This window comes from Callorhinus ursinus, unplaced genomic scaffold (assembly GCF_003265705.2).
Source record: "Callorhinus ursinus isolate GAN/ISIS: 27379988/994484 unplaced genomic scaffold, GSC_fseal_2.0 scaffold7, whole genome shotgun sequence".
In the NCBI taxonomy this organism is placed as follows: domain Eukaryota; kingdom Metazoa; phylum Chordata; class Mammalia; order Carnivora; family Otariidae; genus Callorhinus; species Callorhinus ursinus.
Window position 1 is genome coordinate 68,436,892 of NW_027397069.1, and position 24,117 is coordinate 68,461,008.

A 24,117-nucleotide genomic window follows, 5' to 3' on the forward strand; every position below is an offset into this window, starting at 1 on the left:
CACATTCAGAATCTAATCACTTCACGCCACTATCACCTGTGTCCAAATTCCTCTCATCTTTTGCTCAAAATATTGCAAGAACTTCCTAACTAGTAACCAAAGAGATCCTTTTTAATTATTATCAGGTTTTTCTTCCACTCAAAATCTTCCTGCAGCTTCTCCTTTCAATGGGAGTAAAAGCCAAAATGGTCCTAAAATGGTCTACAGAACACTACCCTCCTTCCCCATTACCTGACTTCACTTCTTTTATAGCCACACAGGCCCCTTTGCCATTCCTCATATACTCCTGGCACATTCCGACGTGGAATTCTTCTCCCTCAGGTATCTGCATGGCTGGCTCCATTACCTCAAGTCCTTGCTTGAATATCACCTTCTCAGTGAGGGCTGGTACCCAGATCATCCCATTTGAAATTCTACCACCACCACCATATTCCCCACATCTCGAGTTGCAAGATGAAACACAGGGATAACCAAATTTGAATTTCACATAAACAAATTAATTTTTTAAGACAAGTATGTCCCATGCAATACCTGAGACATACTTATGCTAAAAAAGAAATTATCCAGGGCGCCTGGGTGGCTCAGTTGGTTAAGCAACTGCCTTCGGCTCAGGTCATGATCCTGGAGTCCCGGGATCGAGTCCCGCATCAGGCTCCCTGCTCAGCAGGGAGTCTGCTTCTCCCTCTGACCCTCTTCCCTCTCGTGCTCTCATTCTCTCTCAAATAAATAAAATCTTAAAAAAAAAGAAATTATCCATTGTTTATCTGAAATTCAAATTCAACTTTGTGTTATTTTTATGTGCTAAATATGGCGACTCCACCCACGTCCTTTATCCTACTTTACTTTCTTTCCATAGCCATTATTACCTCTTAATGTACTATGTACTTTGTCTTCTTCCTGCTAGAGTGGAAACTCTGTAAGAGCAGAAATATTTGTCTGTTGTGGTCAGAGTTGTTCTGTTGGTTCCTCTAGAGCAATGCCTGACATTTAATAGGCATTCAATAAATATTTAATGAGTGAATCTCAATTCATTCAACTGTGGGTAAATCGTTTCTCAAGATCACAGAGCTCTAAGTGGTAGAGCCAGTTTTTGAACTCAGGTAGTCTTGTTCTAGCAAGCTGGTTTCTTAACCATCATACAGACTGTTTTTAATAAATGTTAAGGACTTGTGTTTTAAAAGTCTTTCTTCACTGGGGTGACTGGGTGGTGCAGTCAGTTAAGCATCCAATTCCTGGTTTCAGTTCAGGCTATGATCTCAGGCTCATGAGATCAAGCCCTGAGTCAGGCTCTGTGCTCAGTGCTCAATGTGGAGTCGGCTTGGGATTCTCTCTCCCTTTCTATGCCCCTCCCATTCATGCTCTTTTTCTCTCTAAAAATAAAGAAGTCTTTTTTAAAATAAATAAATAAATCTTTCTCCACCGCACCCCTTCCCCCACACTTATACAGAAGGATATTTTACAGATATCATTGTGCAATTGCTGAAGGTGAAGGGAAAACGCCTGTCTTTGACCATTCAGAGCACAGCAGAAGAAAGTAATAAAGCCATGGTGTATGTCCATTCACCAGAGTGTATGAGATGTCACACTGGCCTAGCTTGAACAGTATTTTTAGTGGTTTCTCTTATGAAATTTAAATCTAAAAGATTTAAAACCCCCAACACACCCTCTATTCTAGGTGGACTAGTCTTCCCCATGAGTCTACAACGGTCATTTTGATCTGCCATCAAATTCATGGATTTTTTTTTTTTTCCACAAGATCCTTCTACACTTATTCTCTCTCTCTCCTCTGAATTTCTAAAAGCAACTCACCAGTTCCTTCAGCTGAAAATAATCCATCCTTCCTCTTTTACTCGTTACCCTTCACCTAGGCCTCAAGTCCCTTATCACTCTCTATTCTGTATTTTTTTTCCAACTTTTCAAATGTACAGGAAATAAACACTAGGTACTCAGATTCAACAAATGTTAACATTTTTGCCATTTTTGAACTCTATTCTTATATTCTGAATAATGTTTCTGGAAGACTTGGGGGAGGGGCACCCTTCACCTATATAGTAAATTAATGAAGTACTGAATCAAAGGCTAGGCATATATCATTCCCTATCCTTTCACATAAGTAAGTCTTCTTTCCTAAACTACACTGTAAAAGCCATGTATTATATAGAAGTGTGTGAGTATAACTATGCACTTTATAAATAACAAGTACTCACATCTACATTTTTAGTACCTAGAATAGATCCAAGTAGGCATTTCACAGATATCTGGTAAATTAATGAATAAACATGCCACCAATTTCTCCAAACACACAGGAAGTATTCAGTCTTTAAATCCCGATCATAAGGCAAACATCATCTTGTTAAATAAACTGGTACCAAAAAAACAACAAACTTCTCTGTAATTCTTTATTAAAAATACGGCTGTACACATAGAGACTGAAAACAGGATTAAAGATGAATAACCCATATTGGGATCATGACATCAGAACTTAACATACTGGTGCTTTTAGGGAAGTTGTTGACATCCAAACCACAGAACCAAGGTCAAAAGCAAAATACAAAGGTACCCTCAAAAATATTTACAATGAAGTAAATACACTAACAGAATTTAAAATAGGTACAAAAAATTGAAATGACCAACGTTACATGATTTCAAGGGTTGTCCTTTCTGTGCTTTGATCTGTCATGACAGAAGGTATGGGAAGTTTATATCCTTAATTTGACTACTCTCAGATATTAAAATCTTCCTATGACTTAAAAAGACTAACTTTTAGACAACCTCTTAAATGGAATTACACTATGGAAAAGAGGGATCCCCCAAAAAACACCTAAGCAGAACTAAGAGTTCTACTGAAAACCATTCCCAATAAAAACTAAATGAAAAATAAATATAAAACAAGGCTTAAAAAAAATACGTATTACCTGACACCAACTGTTTCTGGCCGACAATATTTACTCATGAAAACATATCAGCTGTCTACCTTTATATTCAAACCAAGTCCTGAGGTTACTAGGGGCTGAAGCAAACTAGCACTTAGGATGCAAACATTCTTGGGTTTGTGATTTGAACCTGCCTTGCAGAGGGAAGTTTGCTGGTCTATACAGGATGAGAAATTCAAGCCCTATTTTACCCCTGCCCTTCCTTAACTTTCACAAAACATTGGTCCACAAATTAAATTTTCAAAAAGTTCCCAGGCCCCAAAACTAAAATAGATGATCCCCTTTCATTTTCAAAGAAAACAATATTGGAAAAAATCTCCAGCCCGCTTATAAATTAAGCATTTCATATTTCTTCTAGAATACAAGTAGTTCTTTTTTGTACAAAAGAATTACAATATGATTTGTCAAAAAACATATAAAAAGACAGCTGCTCTTCCTCAAATACATGAGCTAATGATAAAAGACTTTTGCATGTTAATGTCTCCAAGTTCTTGTTCCTTTTACATAAAAAAGAACATTATGGTGGCAAATGTTAATTATCCTTTGAATATTGAACATTATGTTCTTTTAAAATCCATCCAGATCAAATGCAATAATTGATTTTCTTTTTAACTCAACAACTGATGCTACCAAACGTGGACTCAAACACACCTGTTAAAATGTGTAAAGCGTGTCTTTAGTCTTCAATGCTTTCAGGTGAGAAGAGGTGTTTTTTTCTTGATGCAAATCTCAAGGCAGAGAAAATCATTTTAAAGCTTATAAAAAGTGGACAGAGAAATATTAAAAACTTCTCTGAAAACTACAAATATGTGTAATTATTAAAATTGAAGACCGTAACATCAGTTGCAAGTGCTTGGAAGTCTTTCCTGACCTTTTGAGTTTCCACATTTTCTTCATAGTTGCATGGTGAGCACCCAGTGCTAGTAAAACATTCAGTGCTGGGAAAGGAGATAGAGTCTTCATTACTGTTTTTTTGTGAAAGAAAATTCCTATGTATTTGGCAGTCTTCCGTATCAAAGTATAGGTATTTCATTAACTAGAAATTCCATGAATACCCAAGTTTGGCGACAACTGCACGTCCAAATATTAAGAAAGTTAAGAGGAGGAAAATTCCAAACTTTTGAGATTAACTTATTCAGGAATATCCCACATAGTGAAGTTATTATCAAAAGTACTATTACTTTGGGCTAAGCAGTGACTGCAAAGGCACAGCAGATTGTTATCCCTCCAGATTCAGGCTGTAAAACTTCAGAAAGCTCTTGATGCCAGACCACTGCTGTGTTTAGTTCATCCTCTGAACAGTGTCTCTGTGTCTGTATCCAGTGTAAAGTACCATAATAAAGCTGTGGTTCAAAGAACAGAACTTTATACAAAAAAGCGAACTGGAAAGAATCTAAAGCAATATACTCCTGAACTTCAGGCCTTTATCAGAATTTCTTTTTCTATTAAAAAAAATTGCATAAATGTAAATATATCTGATAAGCAGGGAAACACCTTTTTAAAAAAACTCTGGTTGAATTTGGAGCAAAGAGCTCTATGTGCTCCTTAAGTTCCTGTTTATCCAATCCTCACTCAGAAAGGATTTATTACATCTACTGATGGGGGAACTCAGATCCAACAATTCACTGATCTCTCTTTGTGTGTTCTTAAAAACAAAACAAAAAAACCCCCAAAAATCTCCATTTGAACTAACAGTGTGGGTGGCATACAGAGCTTGCATACAATACGCTTACAAGAATTATACACTACACTGTACTTCTGTGAAATTATTTACCTGGTCCATTAGGTTATTCAGGGCAACCAATCCCCAAAAGAGAAAATTTTGCAACCCTCAGTGACAAAAATGCTGCCCAGCATTGTTTCCCAAAAATGTCCTTGCAAATAGTTTCCCTTAATAAGTATACAATGTGGCAAAAGTTCAAAGATCAGAAAAAAGTCTTTAAAAAATTAAAATTAGTGCATATACAAGTGGAAAAAAACAAAAGCGGGAACACCATTCACCTAATGGTGCTCCTTAATCTAAAATAAATTCTTCACAGATAATGGCCCCAATGGCAGCCACAGCTCTAGGATAGGTGAAACATTCTTCCTTTCAAGTAACAGTGTACCTGACTGAAGTGCAAGCAGCTTTGCTCATCTCCTGTTTGTTTCCCAAATGTGAAATGAGAGGATGAGAACAGTTCAGCTGTAGTGCAATTTGCTATCGGTTAAGGTCCTCAGCCATGTCCTGCGTGCTTTTTCAGCAAATACTACAACTGACCATTTGCAGCTGCAATCAGTTCTTGGAAAGTGTTTTCGAAGCAGCGCTTTAAGTCACTGTAAGTCACCACAAGCACACTCTTCTCATCTCTGGAAATGAGGCTTATTTTTTCTGGCACACCAGCATCTAACTGAAACAGAGACACAAAATGGGAAGTTCATAATCCACTTTATCTATTTTAGCACAACTTTTGCAACAATGATTAATATTTTAAAAATTTCTGTCATATTCCCTTCTAGATATACATAAGCATTTTACGTCACTAATCAGTATGCACACTTTTCAACTTGGATGTTTTCACCTATCTTTCATGCTTAATACTTGTTTGCATTATATTCCATCATTTCATTATTCCAATATCTTCCTTTTTTTTTTTTTTTTTTAAAATTAAGCTCTACACCCAACGTGGGGCTTAAACTCACGACCCCCGAGATCAAGAGTCCCACGCTATACCGACTAAGCCACCAGGAGACCCAGTATCTTCTGGTTTTTTTGTATCACAAATTATAGAGCATGAACATATTCATCTACTTAATTTTTTTTTTCTTCTGCTGAATTACTTCCTTAGGAGAAATACTTAAAAATACTGAATCAAAAAGTACAAATAATTTTATAGCTTAATACATATAGCTAAACTGTTTTCCAAAGGGTATCAGAACCACTGATTTATGAGTTGTACCAATTTACAAGCAACTCCGTGTCAAGTGCATGCCTTGCTATTTTTATTTACATGTTCTGATGAATGTTACCAATGTTTTCCTACATTTACTTGTGTTATTTCCACTGTATGAATGCCAGTTTATGATCTTCACCCACTCATCAGTCAAGATTTGGTAGTAATATTTTAATGAGGTCTTTATAAAGCATATACAGTAATCCTTAGTCCATTGAGTAACTTACCTTGTTAAGGTTTTCACTTTTTTTGGTTAGCTTTCGATGTACACTTTTCCTTCCTTTTTCATTAATTAATTCATTAAAATGTTTAAAATTTACTAATTCTGAAGGCTCAAACTTTCAAATCATTTTACCAGTTAATTTGTCATAATTTCCACCAAAATATGCTATGTAAGATTTTAATTTTTATATCATCAAGATAGCCATCCATCCCTTTTAATTTATTACACTCTTTCCAGACTTAGAAAATTACCATACTTTCAGGTTTGGGATAAATTTTATTTACTACTACCTATTTTATGAAATGAAATAGAATTTTCTTCAAGTTGCCAATTATCCTAATAGTCTTAAAAAATCTTCACTTAAGGTATCTGTCCATGGCTTAATTTCACAGGATCTGCCTGCCAGTGTTTACACCAGTGCTACATATTTTAATTACTGGCGCTTTGATACTATGTATGCTATTTTCTAAAATCCAGTAGAATTGTTCTCCACTCATTACTTTCAAGAAAAATGTCTTCCCCTTAAGGAAAAGAGCAAATAAATACATAAATCACACTGGATGAATTCAATGGTATACACAGCTTGTTCTGTCTTAATGTAGATTATTGACAATACTCTTTTTAAAGAGTTTTAAGGAAGTTCAAGCAAGGCAAAGTAGTGCCTAAAAACAAAAACCATGTTTTCCCTGAGGAGTTAGCACACTGTGCATTACCAGCTCTACATCCTATGCCATGGTAGGGTATTTCCTCTAGTACTTGTAATTTAGGGGCAGTTTAGACCAGGGGTCAGCAAATAGTTTCCATAAAGATGGCCAGATAGTAAATGCCTTAAATTTCAGGGCCATGCAGTCTCTGTCACATATTCTTCTTAGTTTTGCTTTTGTTTTTTTGTTTTTACAATCTTCTAAAAATGTCAATACTATTCTCAGGTTGTGGGCTCTACAAAAACGGGCTGTCAGGCCACAGTCTGCCGACCCCTGAGATTTAGATATAAACCTATACAAAGACTAGGATTTACTTCTGCAGACCCCTTCTACACTCTGTGACTCCAAGTAATTCATAAGGAAAATGCATTCCTTCCTTCCTTTGTAAACTGTCTCTCTCCTAGCCCTTTCAAAAACACAAAGCTCACCTCTCAAATGAACTGATACATCTCCATCTACCTAAGTTCATCTACTCACCTAATTCTCCATTTAGAGCACTGGGCCTACTGTGCTTTTACTATTCTAACACTGGATTACTATGCCCACAGTTAACAGTAAATGAACAGATAACATGTAGGACAAGACTCACGATGACTTAAAAGAATTCAACTTTTAAAAAAGATTTAAATATAACATTATTTTTGTTTTTCCCACCCATTGCTTTTGTGACATTTTATCACAATGAAAAGATCCACAATGAAAAATTCTGTAATTATTCACGTAGATGTTAAAAAACCTGCCTAGTCTAGAAATTGTTATTAAGTAGATATACCTGATAATTATTAATAAAATATCTTCTAGGCTGGAGCAGAATACATCTACATCTAAGTCTCTTAGTCTTTGTAGAAGATGCAACTCTGCAAACTGTAGATGGCATTGTGATCTTAAAAATCCAGATACAAATTACCTTGTTAAGACAAGAAATGATATGACTGAGGTCAATCCAAGGAGCACCTGCTTCTGTCACCTGATGGAAAAGATGATCCCTAAAGAGTTTCAAAAGATAACGGTCTCCAGTCTCCGACCAGGTAGGATCCTTCTGAAACCTAGGGAAAGGTAATATTTTACCTCAATAACTCACACTATATATCACATGGCCATGTTGATGCTTCAGACTCCACACTAGTTTTTTTTTTTTTATTGTTTTCTCTGATAAGTAGGTGTGTGTGTGTGTGTGTGTGTGTGTGAGTGTGAGATTTATTTTTTTAATCCTCCTAAAGTTATAAGGAGGCCAAAAAAAATCTGTTTTCAAATTTTATGTGTAGATTGCTAAATTTTTAAAAATAATTTCACACAACATGAAAGTATATGAATACCAGTTTCTAGTTCTCAAAGGCAATCATCCCTTATACACTCCTATTTTATAATCACTTTCATATTTAAGCTTCTACCATTAGATAAAATGGAGGAAAAAGAAAATGTCTTTAAAGATCTTCAGAAATAGGTTGAAAGAGATTCTTTTCCTCTTCTCACCTTTAGGATACAGAGTAGAGAGGTATGATCAGATATGTGCTCAACTTTACTGGTAAACATAAAACAGAGAAATGTTTAAAAGACAAAAACAGGGTAGATTTTGGTTTTCTACCAACATGAGCGGATGTGAGAGTGCTGCCAAGAACTAGAGAACAGTGACAGCGATCACCTGGCCAAAACAATCAGTCACTTTCCAGTGACCTCTGGAACTTATGGTCTAGTGAGGAAAAGGACGTTCAAATAACCAAAGAAAGTTGCATATTGAGATAATGCCATTAAGAAAACAGGTACTGGTACACAACAGAAACATGAATTCATCTGGGAAGGGAAGGGAAGCTTCCTGGAGGAAGTACGCCCTAGCCAGAGGCATCAGTATTTGCAAGGAACAGAGCATGCAGCACTTCAGAAACTTAGCAAAGGTCAGTGGCTGGATGGCGTTGGGGGTTGGAAAAGAAAGAGGCCAAAGGAGAGACAGAGAGTAAAAGCAAGGAGGGGGAAAAGAAAATACAAGGACAAAGAGGGAGAGAAGGCAAGAGAGGGGAGGAGAAAATTAAAAGGAAAAAAAAAAAGAGGTAGATCTGAAGCAAAGATAAGGGAGGGATCAGATTATGCAGTCTTGGTTAAAAAAACGAGGTCTGGGGAAAAAACAAACAGGTCTGTCTTCTAAGAACAAGATGGAAAGCCTACCACATGGTTGAAACACAATCATATGAGTTTCGCAAAGATCACTCCAGGGACTTTCAATTAAAATGCTAATTAAACACACCCATTTATCTGTTTCCTTTCAAAATCCCACCAAATTGATAATAAATGTCTAAAAAGGGGTATAATAAACATGCAAGAACAAAGTGACCAGAAGCAACAACAGAAGAAAAATTGGAAGGTGAAAAACAGGTAAGTGATATGATCAGCTGACTTGAAAAAAACTGAACTCTAATGCTACAAAATGCGAACAAAAAAAGGGGGAAGCCACAAAAGCAAGCCCTACCAGTTAAGCCCAGGAAGGGAAATCATTGGTACTACTCGAAGTGCAGGTATGGACTAAAGCTGGAAACAGCAGAATTGATTAAAAGTTCTATAAATAACAAATAGATAACCTCTCTCTCATTCCCACCTCCACTTCTGCTTTGCAGAAATTTGCCAGAAAGGGTACCAGAAATCTTTCTAGACAGGGTGAACAAGGAAGCTCCTGCCTTCAGGATGCCAGGAAGAGCAAGAGATAGTAGCTAAGACTATTTAACCAACACTTTCCTGCTACTTTGGCTACCCAAAGCTCGACTATGGGTTTATACTACAGACAAAAGGTTGAAGATTTTTTTTCTGGATACGGACTTGCCCAAGAGAAATTATAACATTTAAGAATCTACCAAAAACAAACAAAAATTATATATAAAAATATCACACTACTTTACCACACATTCTACAGTCCCTGACCCTGCAAGGACCTTCCCGTTAGCTTTTTAGATGAAAAAAGTCATTTTTAAAAAAGTTCATTCATTTATTTTTTAGTAATCTCCATACCCAATGTAGGGATCAAACTTACAACCCCAAAATCAAGAGTCACATGCTCTTCCGACTGAGCCAGCCAGATACCCTGAAAAAGGATCATTTTTAATATGAATGAATAGCCAAGGATCAGAAATCCTTTGGAGAATGAAACAAAACAAAACGAAACAAACTCTTGTTTCCTACGAGATATTGCAGGGAACAGAACAGAACTTAGAACAAAACAAAACCTAACCAAAAATCTATAATTGAGAGTCTCAGAGAAACAAGAATTAGATGCTGTAAGACATTTAGAGAACAGAAAGTTCTTGAAAATTAAAAATATGACAGCAGAAACTTAAAAATTAAAAAACATTAGAAAAAAATCTTTATTTTTAGACAAAATAAATTGAGATAATTACCTAGAAAGTAGAACAAAAAGATACAATACAGAAAACAGAAGAGAATATTAGAAAATCAATTGCCATGGTCTAACATCTGAGCAACGGGAAATCCAAAGGGTGAAATTATCAAAGAAACAACGAAGACAACTTCTCAGAACTGAAGGACATCAGTTTCCAAGATTAACCTTTTAATCTGCCCACCTGTTACTTCATCAGAATGAATCAAAAAAACCCCACACCAAGATAAATCACTGTGAATTTCTGAACATCACTGATAAAGAGTCTAAAAGCACAGGGGAAGGGAAAGGGTTTGAAAAGAAAATGGCTTTGAATACAGAAGTTAAAAGACAATGGAGCAATGCTTCAAATTTTGACAGCAATTATCATTACCATTACTTAACTATGTACTAGAGATACTAGCTGACACAAACACTCCAGCGAAATTAAAAGTATAGAAATTAGGAAGGAGGAAATGTAACTACAATTATGTGGAGATAGGACTATGTATATGGGAAACCCAAGAAAATCTAGTGAAAAACTATCCAAACACTAAGATATCAGGGTACAAAATTTACAGGAATCAGTAATTTTTATGTGCACTGATAATAAGCAATCTAAGAAGAAAGAATGGGCGGGGGATTCGCAGTTACAATAGCAACAAGAAAAAATACCTAGTAAACTTAGTGTGCTACAACAACGTAAAGAACAACTTCAGCACTTAAGAACAGTAAAGTAGGTGTCAACAAGTATGATGACAGACCATTACCTTGGTTAAGAAACTCAACATCTATAAACACAAATGCTCCTTAAGTTTATTAATAAACATGTTATCTTCTCAATAAAAATACCATCAGGTTTACTGATTTTTTTAAATAAAAAAGCTGATTCTAGAATTTATACAGAAAATTAAGCAGTTTTAGGAAAATAATAAAAAACAGGCAATTAAATGGAGGTAAGAACTAGCACCTACTAGATTTTAAAATGTCAGTAATGTGAAAGAAGTGCTGCCTTAAACCAGTGCAGAAAAGCTAGACTATTCAACACATAGCTTTTGGGCCACTGGGTAGTCTTCTGAGGGGAAAGGGTGGAGGAGTTGAATACATACCTCACACCCTATATAAATTCCACACATAAAAATTTAATATGAAAAAAAAATAAAACCATAAGTACTCTAGAAGAAACCATGAGATAATTCCTTTAAAATCGTGGAAGTAGAAAAGGCCTTTCTAATTGTGATTCAAAAATCCAAAAGCTTTTATAAAAGAAGTTTGATCAATTAGACTATATATAAAAATGTCTGCATGGAAAAAAATTAAGCAGAGTCAAAAGAAAAATGACAAACTAAAAAGAAAACAGTCACAAAGGATAAATCTCTCTAGCTCCTATACATCAAAAAGACAGATAATTCAACTGAAAATAAAAATGAGCCAAGGATATGGACAGAAAAAGGAACAGAAATGGATCAAAAACATAAAAATGATAGCAAACATGCTCATAAGCGTTAATACAAAATAAAACTGCACTGAGATTCAATTTCTCATCTAACAGGTTGACAAAAATCCACAAGCTGAAAGAGTATTGTTGGTGAAAGACTCTCATGCATCGTACACTGGGAAACCCTTCTGTAAGGGTTTACAGTCACACATCCACAGATCTAACAATCACAACTGGGCCTATATTTATGCACACATAAAATTAAGTATGCATAACTCAGTCCCTGAAGCACTGTTTATACTAGCAAAAAAATGAAAACAACTCAAATGTCTATTGGTAAGGAACTGGAGAAATAAATTATAGTGTATCTACAGAATGGACTATTACATAGCTACATAAATTATGGAAGCAGAGCATTACGGTTAAGAGTACGGACTCTGGAACCATACTGTCTGGATTTGAATTCCGGCTCATATACTCACTAATGATGTAACCCTGGAAAAGGTATTTAACCTCTTCTTTTTTTTTAAAGATTTTATTTATTTATTTGAGAGAGAGTGAGAGAGAGCAGGAGCAGGGAAGAGAGGCAGAGGGAGAGGGAGAAGCAGACTCCCCGCTGAGCAGGGAGCCCGACATGGGACTTGATCCCAGGACTCCAGGATCATGACCTGAGCTGAAGGCAGACGTTTAACCACCTGAGCCACCCAGGTGCCCAGTATTCAACCTCTTTATGCCCAAGTATTTCTGTTAAGTGGAATACTAATGGTACCTGCACCACACGGTTGTTATGAGGAGTAAGGTTAGGGCATATTTGTAAACTACTGAGAATAGTGTTTGGTATACGCCAAACATACCTAAACAAAAAGATTTCCAAAATATAGTTAGGAGGAAAAAGCAACATATAGAACACTGTGCGTGGTTTACAATTTGTATATTTTAAAAAGGGGGAGGAGGGAGATAAGAATATATCATTGTAACTCAGGAAGAATATAAAAGATTAATGGGAGAAAGTGGAGAGACTGGGAATGTTACAAGTATGAAAGATTTTTTTTTCACTGCAAACCCTTTTCTACTTTAAAAAAAACTGGTTCATATTAATCTATTCAAAAGATTTAGTTAATAAAAAGAATTTTCGGAGGACTATCTAGAATTTTATACCCAATCATACTATCAATAAAGTGTAAAAACAGAATATATTTTCAGACTTATAGACTCAAAAAACTCACCTTTCTCAGGAAGCTACAGGAGGATGTGTTCCAATAAATCAAAAGAATAAACCAAGGGAAAAAAGCAAGAAACAGGGTATCCAACACAAAGGGAGAGACAATGAGAATTCCCAGGATAATAGTGAAGGGAAGCTCCAGTTCTAAAGTGTGAGTGTGAGCAGGCTTAAAGCGCAACCAGCCCAGATAGGAACAGAAGGACAGAGGCTCCAGGGGCAATTTCTCTAAGGGGGAGAAAAAAAAAGGAACTGATAGGTTACCTATTTTTGACCATATGGAAAGGTGTTTCATAACTCTGGCAGCGAGTTTGGAATAAACTGGTGGTCAATATTTTTTCATTTTCTATATAAGACAATTATTAACCCCAGGAAAACAAAAATCAAAAAACAAAATACAAAAGAAAGAAAATATAGTCATGGTTTACAATGTGGTGCAACTAGGAACAACATTGACCCTGTTACAGTAATGTCAACACTGAATAAAGATTTAACTCAAAATTATGGGCTAAGCGGTAAAATGTGAATACTGTGTGTGTGTGTGTGTGTGTGTGTGTGTGTGTGTGTGTGTGTGTGTTTGGTTAAGGGAAGGGGTATGAAAGATAAAGTCTCATCTTCCACAGGACAAAGTCATTAGCTGAGTTAAATACTGGGGGGGAAAATCAAGAAATAATACTACAAGCATACTAATTTTTAAATAAATAAATGCCAGAAAAAACAGCTAAAAGTTTGGGCTTTTTTTTCCCCCAATGTCATCTCTTCTTTTAGAAAAATTATCACAGAAAATACTAATTGAGTTTTTCTTTTTAACTTTGAAGAAAGGGAAGTGAACATGAATTTTGCGGTCAAAAAATCTCCCTCAAGCAATATTTATGTATCATCTATTTCTATTAACCGAGGTAACATTCCTGAAACATGTCCTGAAAGTGACAACAGCTAGAGTATCGCTCCACCTGTCTTTGACAGTTACTACTTAGTACAGACAACAACTCTACTTCTTTCTTGAACATATGGTAATTTTAACTTACGAATGAAGCAGAACTAAATGACAAATAATGTAAAAGTGGTGGTGTCACTGATATGATTGCTATAAATAATGCCCTTTAATAGAAGATAAGGGGCATGCAACAATTAGACCTCTCTGAAGTCTCTAATCTGACTACGGCAAACTGAACTGACCACGCTTCAAAAAGGAGACAGGGTAGAGGCCATACTGATAGTCATAAAACGTTCCCTCGTGTACAAACCACAATGGAGATTTCTAGCAGTATCTTTTCTGTATGTGTATGTGTGTGTGGAATCCCCAAGAACAACCAGATCTAAGCTATACTTGAAAAACAGCATCCTAATGGCTTCACATAAGAATTTTTCTTTTTCCAAATAAAGCCAGTAAGAATAAGGAATACTCATTGCTCTTAGCGCCCTTGATTGAAAATATATTGTAAAATACTGTAAATCCTTACTCCGGCCTCTCATTGATTGTTCCCAATTTTGCTAGAAGCCTAAACAGTCTTCCATTTTGAACCTCCTATAAAACATTTTGAAAAGAAAGAGAGTATTAATATTCCAGCTAACTGAATATAAAAGCAAAATTTTACAAAACTGGTATCCTACACCAATATTACCTTTAAACAATAAATCCTAGTATCCCCACCTTTTGATTATAGTTTTGAATATAATATTTCCATTTCATTCAAGAGTAATACTCAAGAAGATCATGCAGCTGGCGATTTTTAAGAATGGTTAAAGTAACTTACATGAAAAAAAAATCAAGACTGTGTCAACTGAATGTAGCAAAATCATGAAAAAAAAAATGCCCAAAGGATAGAAAAAATTAAAATACTGAACATTAAGTTTGGACAAATATATCTGCAAACGGTCTTAGCCAATTATGTAGAATATTTAGCACAGAAATTACTATGTTTTATATCTCCCTACACATATAGGTGCCAAATGTGTATATCTCTTTTTAACTAGACTCTTTACCTTTGCAAGGTCTTCCTCTATGACATCATTTCTCATTTGAGCAGCATCCAATTGAGTATAAAATCGAGCACCAATCATGGGCATGATGTCATTTACACTTCGCATCCTGTTTTGGTCAGTCAACAAATACCTGGTGAAAATAAAGAAGCATCACTTGAATGCCAAACATGTAATTTAAAGAACATAACCCACAAGCACATAGCCATCGCTGCTGCCATCCTATTAGTGTACATAAATTTGAAAACATTTTTTCATGCAAGTCAAGTTCACTTTCAAGGCTTAATGATTTCTCTGGAAAATTTTAAGAGCCAACAGAAGAAACATGTCTCTTTCTCTACATTTTTGCTATTATGAAAATGAGAAAGGAAAGTTGAGTAGGGTCACACTTAATCATTTCCATTCTCAAACGCTTCCTTACAATAGTGGGACATGAAGAGATTATTACAAACTTTTTTGGAGTGGTGAAATAGGGGGTGGTTGTACGTGAAGAGATTTTTCCATTGCTCTTCAAAATAATTTCTGAAACTAAAACTGGGTCTTGAGTTTTGATAAATCAAACAAGGCTCAACTTTTTAGGAAGCTGCCCTCTGCTCTGCAACTTCATTTACCAGTTGTCATGGTATATTATCTATTTCTGAGAAATCTTCATGCACAACATATATCAGAAGAGACCAATTCAGTTTCTTCTACCATTATAACTGAGGCAGAAAAATACTACATTTTGAAAGGCTACCTGCTAGAATACAAAGATGACCATGACCTGTTACTGCCTATCCTGACAGGTGAGCCATTTCCTAACCATTCTCATTAAAGTAGCCTCCCCCCTTGCACTCTCTGCTTATAATTCTATCTTAGCTTCTTCATAGGACTACCTGCAAACATCTTATTCGATTACATATTTGTTACCTCCTCCCCATTAGGGTGGAAGCTCCAGAAGTTGGGGGTTTTGTTCATCTTGTTCAAAGTACCTTCAGCATCTGGCACAGAACAGGCATTCTTTTGTTGAATAAAATACTCCTGTGGATAATCTATATCTTAGCTATTTATCTGTAATGACGGACATATTTATATCTAACTACTTATTACAAGCTTTGTGACTTTGGCAAGTTACTTTACCTCTCCATGCCTCAGTTCTGTCATCTCTAAAATGGAGCTAATTTACAGGGTTATTGGGAAAATAAATTCATTCACATCGTTTGAAAGTGCCTGATACATGGTTTGGTGCTCTATAAAGTTGTTATTAGTTAGTATGAAAGTATGGCTTTTTAATTTACTTTTTATTAAGGAAAATTTCAAACATTTTATTAAGGAAAATTTCAAACATTTCTAAAAGTAGAACAGTATAATGAAGGTCCATTTACCCATCACCCGGTTTCGACAATTATTAACATATGGCTAGTTTGTTACATTTATATCCTTTACTCTCAAGTTTTTTAAAAAGAAAATTTGGAGATTACTACTTGAGATTATTTGAAACACCCAGATGTTGCAAATTAAGGCTAGGAATCACTGCTGTGAAAATTTATGAAACAAATATTTCCATTTGGGAAGAACAATCATCTGATTATTAATAGGAACACTGGGCAACCACTGGTTTCCAGTGCTGTCACGAGCAGGACATTTACACCAGTGTAACAAAGCACAGGTAGGCAGCCCCATCCTCTAACCCTCCATTCCATATCCAGGGCTAGTCCAAAAAGAAACTGAATCATCCAAGACTACACAGAAAAATCGGAAGGAACAGCTGAAAACTAAGACACTGAAAAGGATCAATATGCTCTAACTGCTTCTAGAACAGAATAGGAAAAATGTCAAGAGATAGCCTAGCATCTGTTCTGTAGAATAACTTAGAATAAGAATTATGGTTGTCCACCCTCTGGAATTCCCCAATGTGAGATCTATCTTAGGGAAAAGTCCTTCTCTGGTGACAGTACTCCACAGTGGGTTTCTCCTAAGTCAAATACATTTCAAGCCTATACTCAAGGATTTCTTGAGAGTCTGAAGATATTGGAATAGAAGCAAAGGGATCTTGATGAACATGCTTTCTGGGATGGATGTTTTGGCCACAGAGTCTGTAACTGGATTGCGTCTGAGGTTTATTTATGACAGCTTTCAGAGAGCTACCTATCATGCTCTAGAGCAGCACCATCTAACAGAACTTTCTGAGATTATGGGTATATTAGCCAGAAGCCACATGTGGCTTTCGAGCTCTTGAAATGCAGCTAGTGCAACTGAAGAACTAATTTATTTTATTTTATTTTAAACTTAAAAGGTTTATGTAGCTAGTGGATACCAATGCAACTTTAGAGGCCAAATGTTTAAAACATCAATAACTAAACACATTAATATATGAATTTATTCAAAGAAATATAAACGTAACAAAAAAGAAATTAAAAGTTGTTTAACTGTGTTCTGCCTGATTTTTAATAGTAAGAACTAAAATAGAATCACTATTAAAAGGCCTCTATGAAAAAGCTGTCTCATCTCATATGATCATTACATACAGTTAATCGTATAGTTAAACTTACAAAATCAGATTCTTCAGGTCAGAGGAGTAGTTGATTGTCACCAGTTCCATGGCTTTCTGTAAATTCTCTCGCTGAATTCCTGCCAAAGAGTTGCAAGCCAAAGCCAACACAACTTTTCCTAATGATATCAGATCTGCTTGCTGACATGAAAGAATAAATATAACTTTTAATTTTTTTTTATAAGGTACAAATGTAATAGACCGACACTACAGCCGGCACCCTTACAAAAAAGCTGTAGGACTCCCAGCACAGGGTTCTCAAATATTGGTGCTCAGAGTCACCTGGGAGCTGGAAGATGATTTCTGAACCTCTCCACCAGAGATTCTCATTCAGTAGGTCTGGGTGACCAGGCCCAACATTTTTAAAAGCACCCAGATAATTCTGATGAATGTAGCTCCAAGAAACATAACTCTGAGCAATTCACACGCCAACTACAGAATTGCTGCTTTAAAATTTTTTAAAAAATTTATACAGAGCTGACATTCTCATTATAAGAAACTTAAGGCTGGTCACTATATACTCACTTTACTATGATCATTACAATTTATAATATGCCCCCTTTCCACTTTCCATTATACCCAATATACAGAGGGAGTTTGAAGAATTATTTGAAGAAAAGTTATTCCATTATTCCGAACACAACATAACCATTACCTGATTTCAGAGTATGTTTTTTAGAACATCGAAAATGCTGCACACCCCAATTACATCCTGTCTACCCTTGTTTCCAACTAGACAATTTTTCCTCATATTATAACAGATCTCTGAGAGTTCTGATACCACCTGGTATCTACCTATCTATCTATCTATTTTTTAACATTTACCACTCTGAGGCTCTCCTTCTAAAAGAATTTTCAAAAGACAGCTAGCTGGATTGAGGTAAGTTCTCTATTACCTATTATAACTCTAGGAAACAGAATGGTTCTCTAAAGTGGCCCTTCTTGGCAGGTAATTATTAATAATTATGTGTCTAGGAGAATGGAATGGCTCAGAGTTAAATACAATCATCTGAAGTAATTTCGACAGAAAACTTCTGTAGATCTTCAAGATCTGAGATCTGATCTGAACTACTGGATACATTTACTGAATACTGGTTTAGTATAAAGAGTTTCAAATCTAGCTATACATTAAAATCACCTGAGGAGCTTAAAAAAAAATAAATCACCCTGTGACCATCCCTTTACCCCAATTCTGGTGTTACCAGTCTGGGGTAAGATTTAGGTATTAGTATTTTTCAAAGTTTCCATAAGAGTTCTGGTACGCAGCCAGGGTTGAGAACCACTGGTTTCATGGAATATTTATAAATGGTATAGTTACAAAATAGGTGAATATTTAAAGGCAGTCACTAATGAAACTTTAGCACTATACAGCTATCCTTAATTTTACCCAAATAATAAAGTATAAAGATGTCAAACTCCATTACTAAAATAACATCAAAAAATCCAAATTCAAAAATCCATCCCAAACTAGCATTTGTGAATCTGACACTTTGAACATGAGATCCTATAACCAGTGGAAAAACAGATTAGAAAAACAACTTTGAATCTATCAGAATAAGAGATGCCAAGGATTCATGTCAAAGAACTTTCTACAACTTCATCTGTGGTACAGAGTTAGGAGCCCAGAAAGGCAGGAGTGGAGGTGGCCTGGGAGGGAGCACTAGTACTGTTGCCATCATTTCTGTTCTCTGGAGGGCACTGCCATGAATGAACTCAAAAAGGATTCCCCTCAATCATTCTCAAGGTCAAGTAAAATATTCCAAGTTACAGTAATAAAACCACAAAAATGTGGGTCAAGAGAAATCAGTACATGTAAATGCTAAATGTGAATTTCTGTGTTTCAATCCCATATCCTCAGCAAAGCAACCTGAAGGTTGCTATTAGTTATCAAGTATTTGAACAGCATGTACCAACACACAGCCTCTCCCAACCCTTAAAACAACAGAATTTTCAGTTTAGCTCCACCCTGAATTGATGCTATAACTAAACCTCCCACCTAGAACATTCCAGTATTCCCTATTATGAGACAGGAATACAAAAGTCCAAGACAGCTGAAGGACTGGATGGGTTTGTAAAATAACATTTCATTGTGAGTACATCCCACCACCTTTCTAAAGCTGACTCGAGGTGGGAATACCCACTTTTAGAAATAAAGTATACATGTCACATAATCCAGATTAAATTAGAAATGATTTTAACTAAGAGGTTAATGAAGTCTTTGCTTAATTGAGTTTAACATCATAAAAGCTCAGTAACTCTCCTTTCCTTATTTGCCAGCTAAATAATTTTCCATTTGTTATTTTGCTTCTTACCTCCATCTGGTTTTTCCCCCCATTTGTTGAATTCTGGAGGTTTTCCCCCCAGTCATTTTCAGTTTCTTCCTGATTCTTGATTTCTTGATTTTTCTCTGATTCTATCTATGGCTCTACTTATGTCCACTTTACTGAAAGTCAGTCTCTATTCACGTGTCTGAAACAGACTATGAAAAATAGACTACAAGAAACAATGCACTCCTTTCTCATGTACCCTCTTCTCTGTAAAATCACAATCCCCCACTGGGACTATCTTTAATTCTCTCCTTTACCTTACTATAAGCTATATGAAAAATCTTCCACACATACATCACCCGCCCCCAAAAAATAAAGGGGAAAGAAAAAAAAAAGAAAACCTGAGATACCTTTACTGCTGGAAAATAAAGGGAAAGTGATGACTGGTTGAAAGCAGCCTGAGTTTATGAATGAAGGCAGTTCCTAACTTACCAATCAATCATCCCAAATACTTACTTAAGAGTTGTTTGTTTGGAATTCTAGGATTACTTTTTCTTAAAAAGAGTTGTTTTTCAAGGTAACTACACAACCACTACCATAACTGAAATAATGTACACCCACAAAGAAAAAGGGAGGATAATACTGCTATTAAACTCATAGAAAACCAAAATCAAACTAGCCTTATACTAGTAATTTTTTTTTTTTTAGAGAACTCTACTCAGAATACAGAAGAATGAGAGTGTAAGGCTGTACTTGTAAAAAAACAAAACTGTAAGGTGTTTCATTTTTTAATGTGGACATGAGGTTTCCAGATACTTGCAATAGAGTTAGGTGGCACTGGTTCTAAATAATGTCTAATTTCGCCTCAAAAATTTAATATTATTTTCCTGGATACATGAAGATCACTAGTATTTCAGTCAATAATCAGTCACTTTTAGAAGCACAGAGATTAGGAAGAGAAATCTCCAGAGCTAATTAGTTAGGCACTAGGTGTAAGAAGGTCAGAAGGAAAGTCACTAAGAACAACCACCCTAGATAAGAGAGAGGGAGCAAATCCCCTTAGGCAGAAGAAAGCTGTTGCTGGGGGGGGGGGGGGTTGGCAAATTCTTCTGTGTGGTGCCCACTAGATGGTGCTACCAACCAGGACAGCTTGGCTGCCGCTGAGTTTGGCTGGGCAGGAGCAGAGGGGAAGGAAGATGTGAAAAGTCTGCATATGACTCAATGTGATGAGTGGCTCTAAGTCTTGGGGACTGTACTGTCCCTGGTTCTGCAGCAAAAGAGGTTTACACATGAATTGGATTACTAGGCACTACTTAGACGCTACTTCTCATTCTGTCTTTTCCTTTTTGTTCAGAAATTTTGGCTTATAATATAAAGCAAACTAAAATCTTTCAAAGATTTAAACAAAGGAAGTCGAAATGAGAAGGGTGATGAAAGGTAAAGTGTTTTTCTCCTTGTTTCTCCAGTAATAAAGAAATTCTGCCTTACATCAAACCTCTAACAGTTAATAAATGTTCAGAAGCACCAAAAATTTCTTACACAAAAAGAATTAACATTGTCTTAAAACAGCACCTGTACGTTCTCCAAAAAATGTGAAGTACTGCAATAATGAATATGAAATAATTACTTTACAGAGCCACGTTACTTGCACAGAATCATCAAGGCAAAAGCAACTACACTTAAAGTTCCCTGCAGAGACAGGGTCTTATTCTCCTATACCTTACATTAATCAAGAGGTATGAAATAAACAGCTAAAAACATAAGAGGGGCCTAAATTTACACTATTATTATGACTAGACTAGAACCAAATTCTGATTATATACAAGAAGTGAGTATGCAAAAGAAAAAATTATTTAGAAAATGGCAATACAACAACTTTCCTTCGAAAATACCTCTAAAATTTTTGGATTGGTAGTGGGACAGTATCTAAAAGTAAAAATAACAGCTATGATTTTAACACATTAAAGAAGTGAAAAAAAGGAAAATGTCATTTAATATCATTTATTCAACTAATTAATCTGTTTTAATCTATGCTGAGTACAAATTTCCTCATCACATAAATACATTTTCATTTGAACAGTTTGTCTTTGACACTGTCATTAAGTTTCTCTATTCCCACTTGTAAGGGCTCTACACTACATACACCACGGTGATTAAGAATACGTGTTCAAAGTTGGCAGACACGCCCCCAGAATAAATTGAAATCTAGACTTAAAACCCCTAAAACACTTTAAAATAAATAAAATTTGTCTTAAAAGAAAATCAAGCCTTAAGTTATTAAGGAAGTATCCATGTTCATTCTTACTCACCTGGTATTGAGCCATTAATGCCAATGGATTATTATTCTGACTGTTATCAAATGTTAAAACATCAAAAACTCCAACACAATTTACTCGCAACCTTTAAAGACCAGAGAATTTAAAGAAAATGATTAAAATGAGATTTTTTAAAAAATTTAAATTTCCTATATTATTAGGAAGGACCTCAGAATATTATCTAGTCTAACCTCCCCATGTAACCTCTATCAAAAACCATTTTAGAGATGAGTTGGAAATTAAGGCTCATAAATACTAAGTGATAGGCCTATAAGAGTTTATAGAAGCCAGAAACTGATAAAGCCAGGACTATAACTCACATCTTTGACTACCAGGCCAGTGGTCTTTTCATCACAGCAAGCTGCTTCTTTATTAGTTATTCATGAAAGAGAACTAATTAGCTTTCTAACATTTGCTGAAGATGTATTAGGCACCATTCACATGTATTAACCATTCAATCCTCTCAATAATCTTATGAGACAAGTATCTTACAAATGTGGAACAGATAATAATAGTGGCTGTCTTACAAGGCTGTTGCATACACAGAAAGTACAGAACTTCCTCAGGATCATATAAATAGCAACTAACAGACTTAGGATATGATGAACCCAGATAACCAGGTAGGTACCAGACTCTTGAGCTCTTTATGCTATGCTGTCCAAGATAACTCTCAAAATTAAAGCAATTCAAATAAAACTCTGGTGAAGTCAAGGGCTGTTACTTAATTTTGTAGCAGTGGTTCTCAAAGCATGGGACCCAGTGAGCAGGAACAGCATCACCTAAGAACTTGTTGGAAATGTAAATTCTCAGGTCTACTGAATGAGAAGTCTGGGGTGGAGCCCAGTAAAGTGTGCTTAGTAATGAGCCCTCCAGGTAATTCTGTTTCATGCTCCAATCAGAGAACCATGGTTATACATAGAAAAGGTATATTGGTATTATGTCTATATCCCCCCAACCCTAACTATATGTATCTCCCAAACCCTTACAAGATTCTTGGTTAATAACCAGGCATTTTTTTAAGAATTCAACATTTTTTAAACTTACAAATGAACTCAAAGTCATAGCAGTTGTTCTGGATGGAATATATGAAAAGGTTGAATTAAAACAAATCATCATGCTTTGTTTACTAAACTGTCATAGGTTAGATGCTCAACAAAGCAGCCAAAACTCAAAATGCTAGTACCTTGTTTTGCCAGTTATCAGAATCTTTGTTGGGTCCATAACTCGACATGCCAAACCTGCTGTGTGAATGGTACGCAATGCAGAACTCAGTTGGACGATATATGCCCAAATAAGAGACTCTGGCAATAATCCCGCATGCTGTCTGGGCAATGGTCCATCGTGTTGACCTACAAAGCCAAAAGGACCTCTTTTAAATAACGAACTAAAAGACTAAAACATTCAAACCAAAATTAACAAAAAAAATTCATGTATCATGGCAAAATTTGTCAAATTTATTTGAGAGAGAGAGAGCACAGAGGGAGAGTGAGAGGGAGAAGCAGGCTTCCCGCTGAGCAGGGAGCCCTATGTGGGGCTCCATCCGAGTTCCCCAGGATCATGACCTGAGCTGAAGGTGGACGCTTAACCAACTGAGCCACTCAGGTGCCCTGCAACTTGTCAATATATATGGTGTTTTTATATAGAAGGTTTATCATATATATATATAACGTTTTATATATAAGGTTTTTTATATATATACATATAAGAAATTAAAAGACAAACCCCAATTTCCTATTTATGAGATTATACCTTTATACTGTTAGCAACAGAAGAGTTCTCACTGAAGTGCTCTTTTCTGTGAGCACTGTAATTACTATTTAAAGAATTTATATTTAACTGTGAACCAAATAAATGTAAATATAAATTCTGAATAAAAACAGCAAAGGTGAAGATTATTATTTTACTTAAAATAATCCTAGCCTAGGGCGCCTGGGTGGCTCAGTTATTATGCGTCTGCCTTCAGCTCAGGTCATGATCCCAGTGTTCTGGGATGGAGCCCTGCACTGGGCTCCCTGTTCCACGGGAAGACTTCTTCTCCCTCTCCCACTCCCCCTGCTTGTGTTCCCTCTCTCGCTGTCTCTCTCAAATAAGTAAATAAAATCTTTAAAAAAAAACAGTAATAATCCTAGCCTATATTATTGTTCAGGCAGGTGAGAACTGTTCGTTCTGTGGCTTGACAGAAAAATAAAAGTCTCTACCATCATTTATGCTGAA

The 24,117-nt window shown here is 35.8% G+C and overlaps 1 protein-coding gene across 7 annotated transcripts in view; it reads right to left on the reverse strand.

Annotated features, from left to right (window-relative positions):
- Positions 1-2,385: 2,385 nt before the first annotated feature.
- Positions 2,386-24,117, reverse strand: part of PAN3 (poly(A) specific ribonuclease subunit PAN3) — a 124,380-nt gene continuing 102,648 nt past the window's right edge. For 5 of the 7 annotated variants that reach the window (XM_025875122.2, XM_025875123.2, XM_025875129.2 and 2 more), the window contains 8 exons: positions 23,087-23,252; positions 21,898-21,988; positions 17,323-17,462; positions 14,795-14,924; positions 14,272-14,336; positions 7,701-7,839; positions 5,194-5,323; positions 2,386-3,871 (listed from right to left, as the gene is read on the reverse strand). In XM_025875122.2, coding sequence (XP_025730907.1) covers positions 3,714-3,871; positions 5,194-5,323; positions 7,701-7,839; positions 14,272-14,336; positions 14,795-14,924; positions 17,323-17,462; positions 21,898-21,988; positions 23,087-23,252 — 1,019 coding nt within the window. In that variant the 3' untranslated portion in view covers positions 2,386-3,713. Of the gene's footprint in view, positions 5,324-7,700; positions 7,840-14,271; positions 14,337-14,794; positions 14,925-17,322; positions 17,463-21,897; positions 21,989-23,086; positions 23,253-24,117 lie in introns of all 7 variants that reach the window. The other 2 variants (XM_025875128.2, XM_025875125.2) reach the window with 1 other exon arrangement.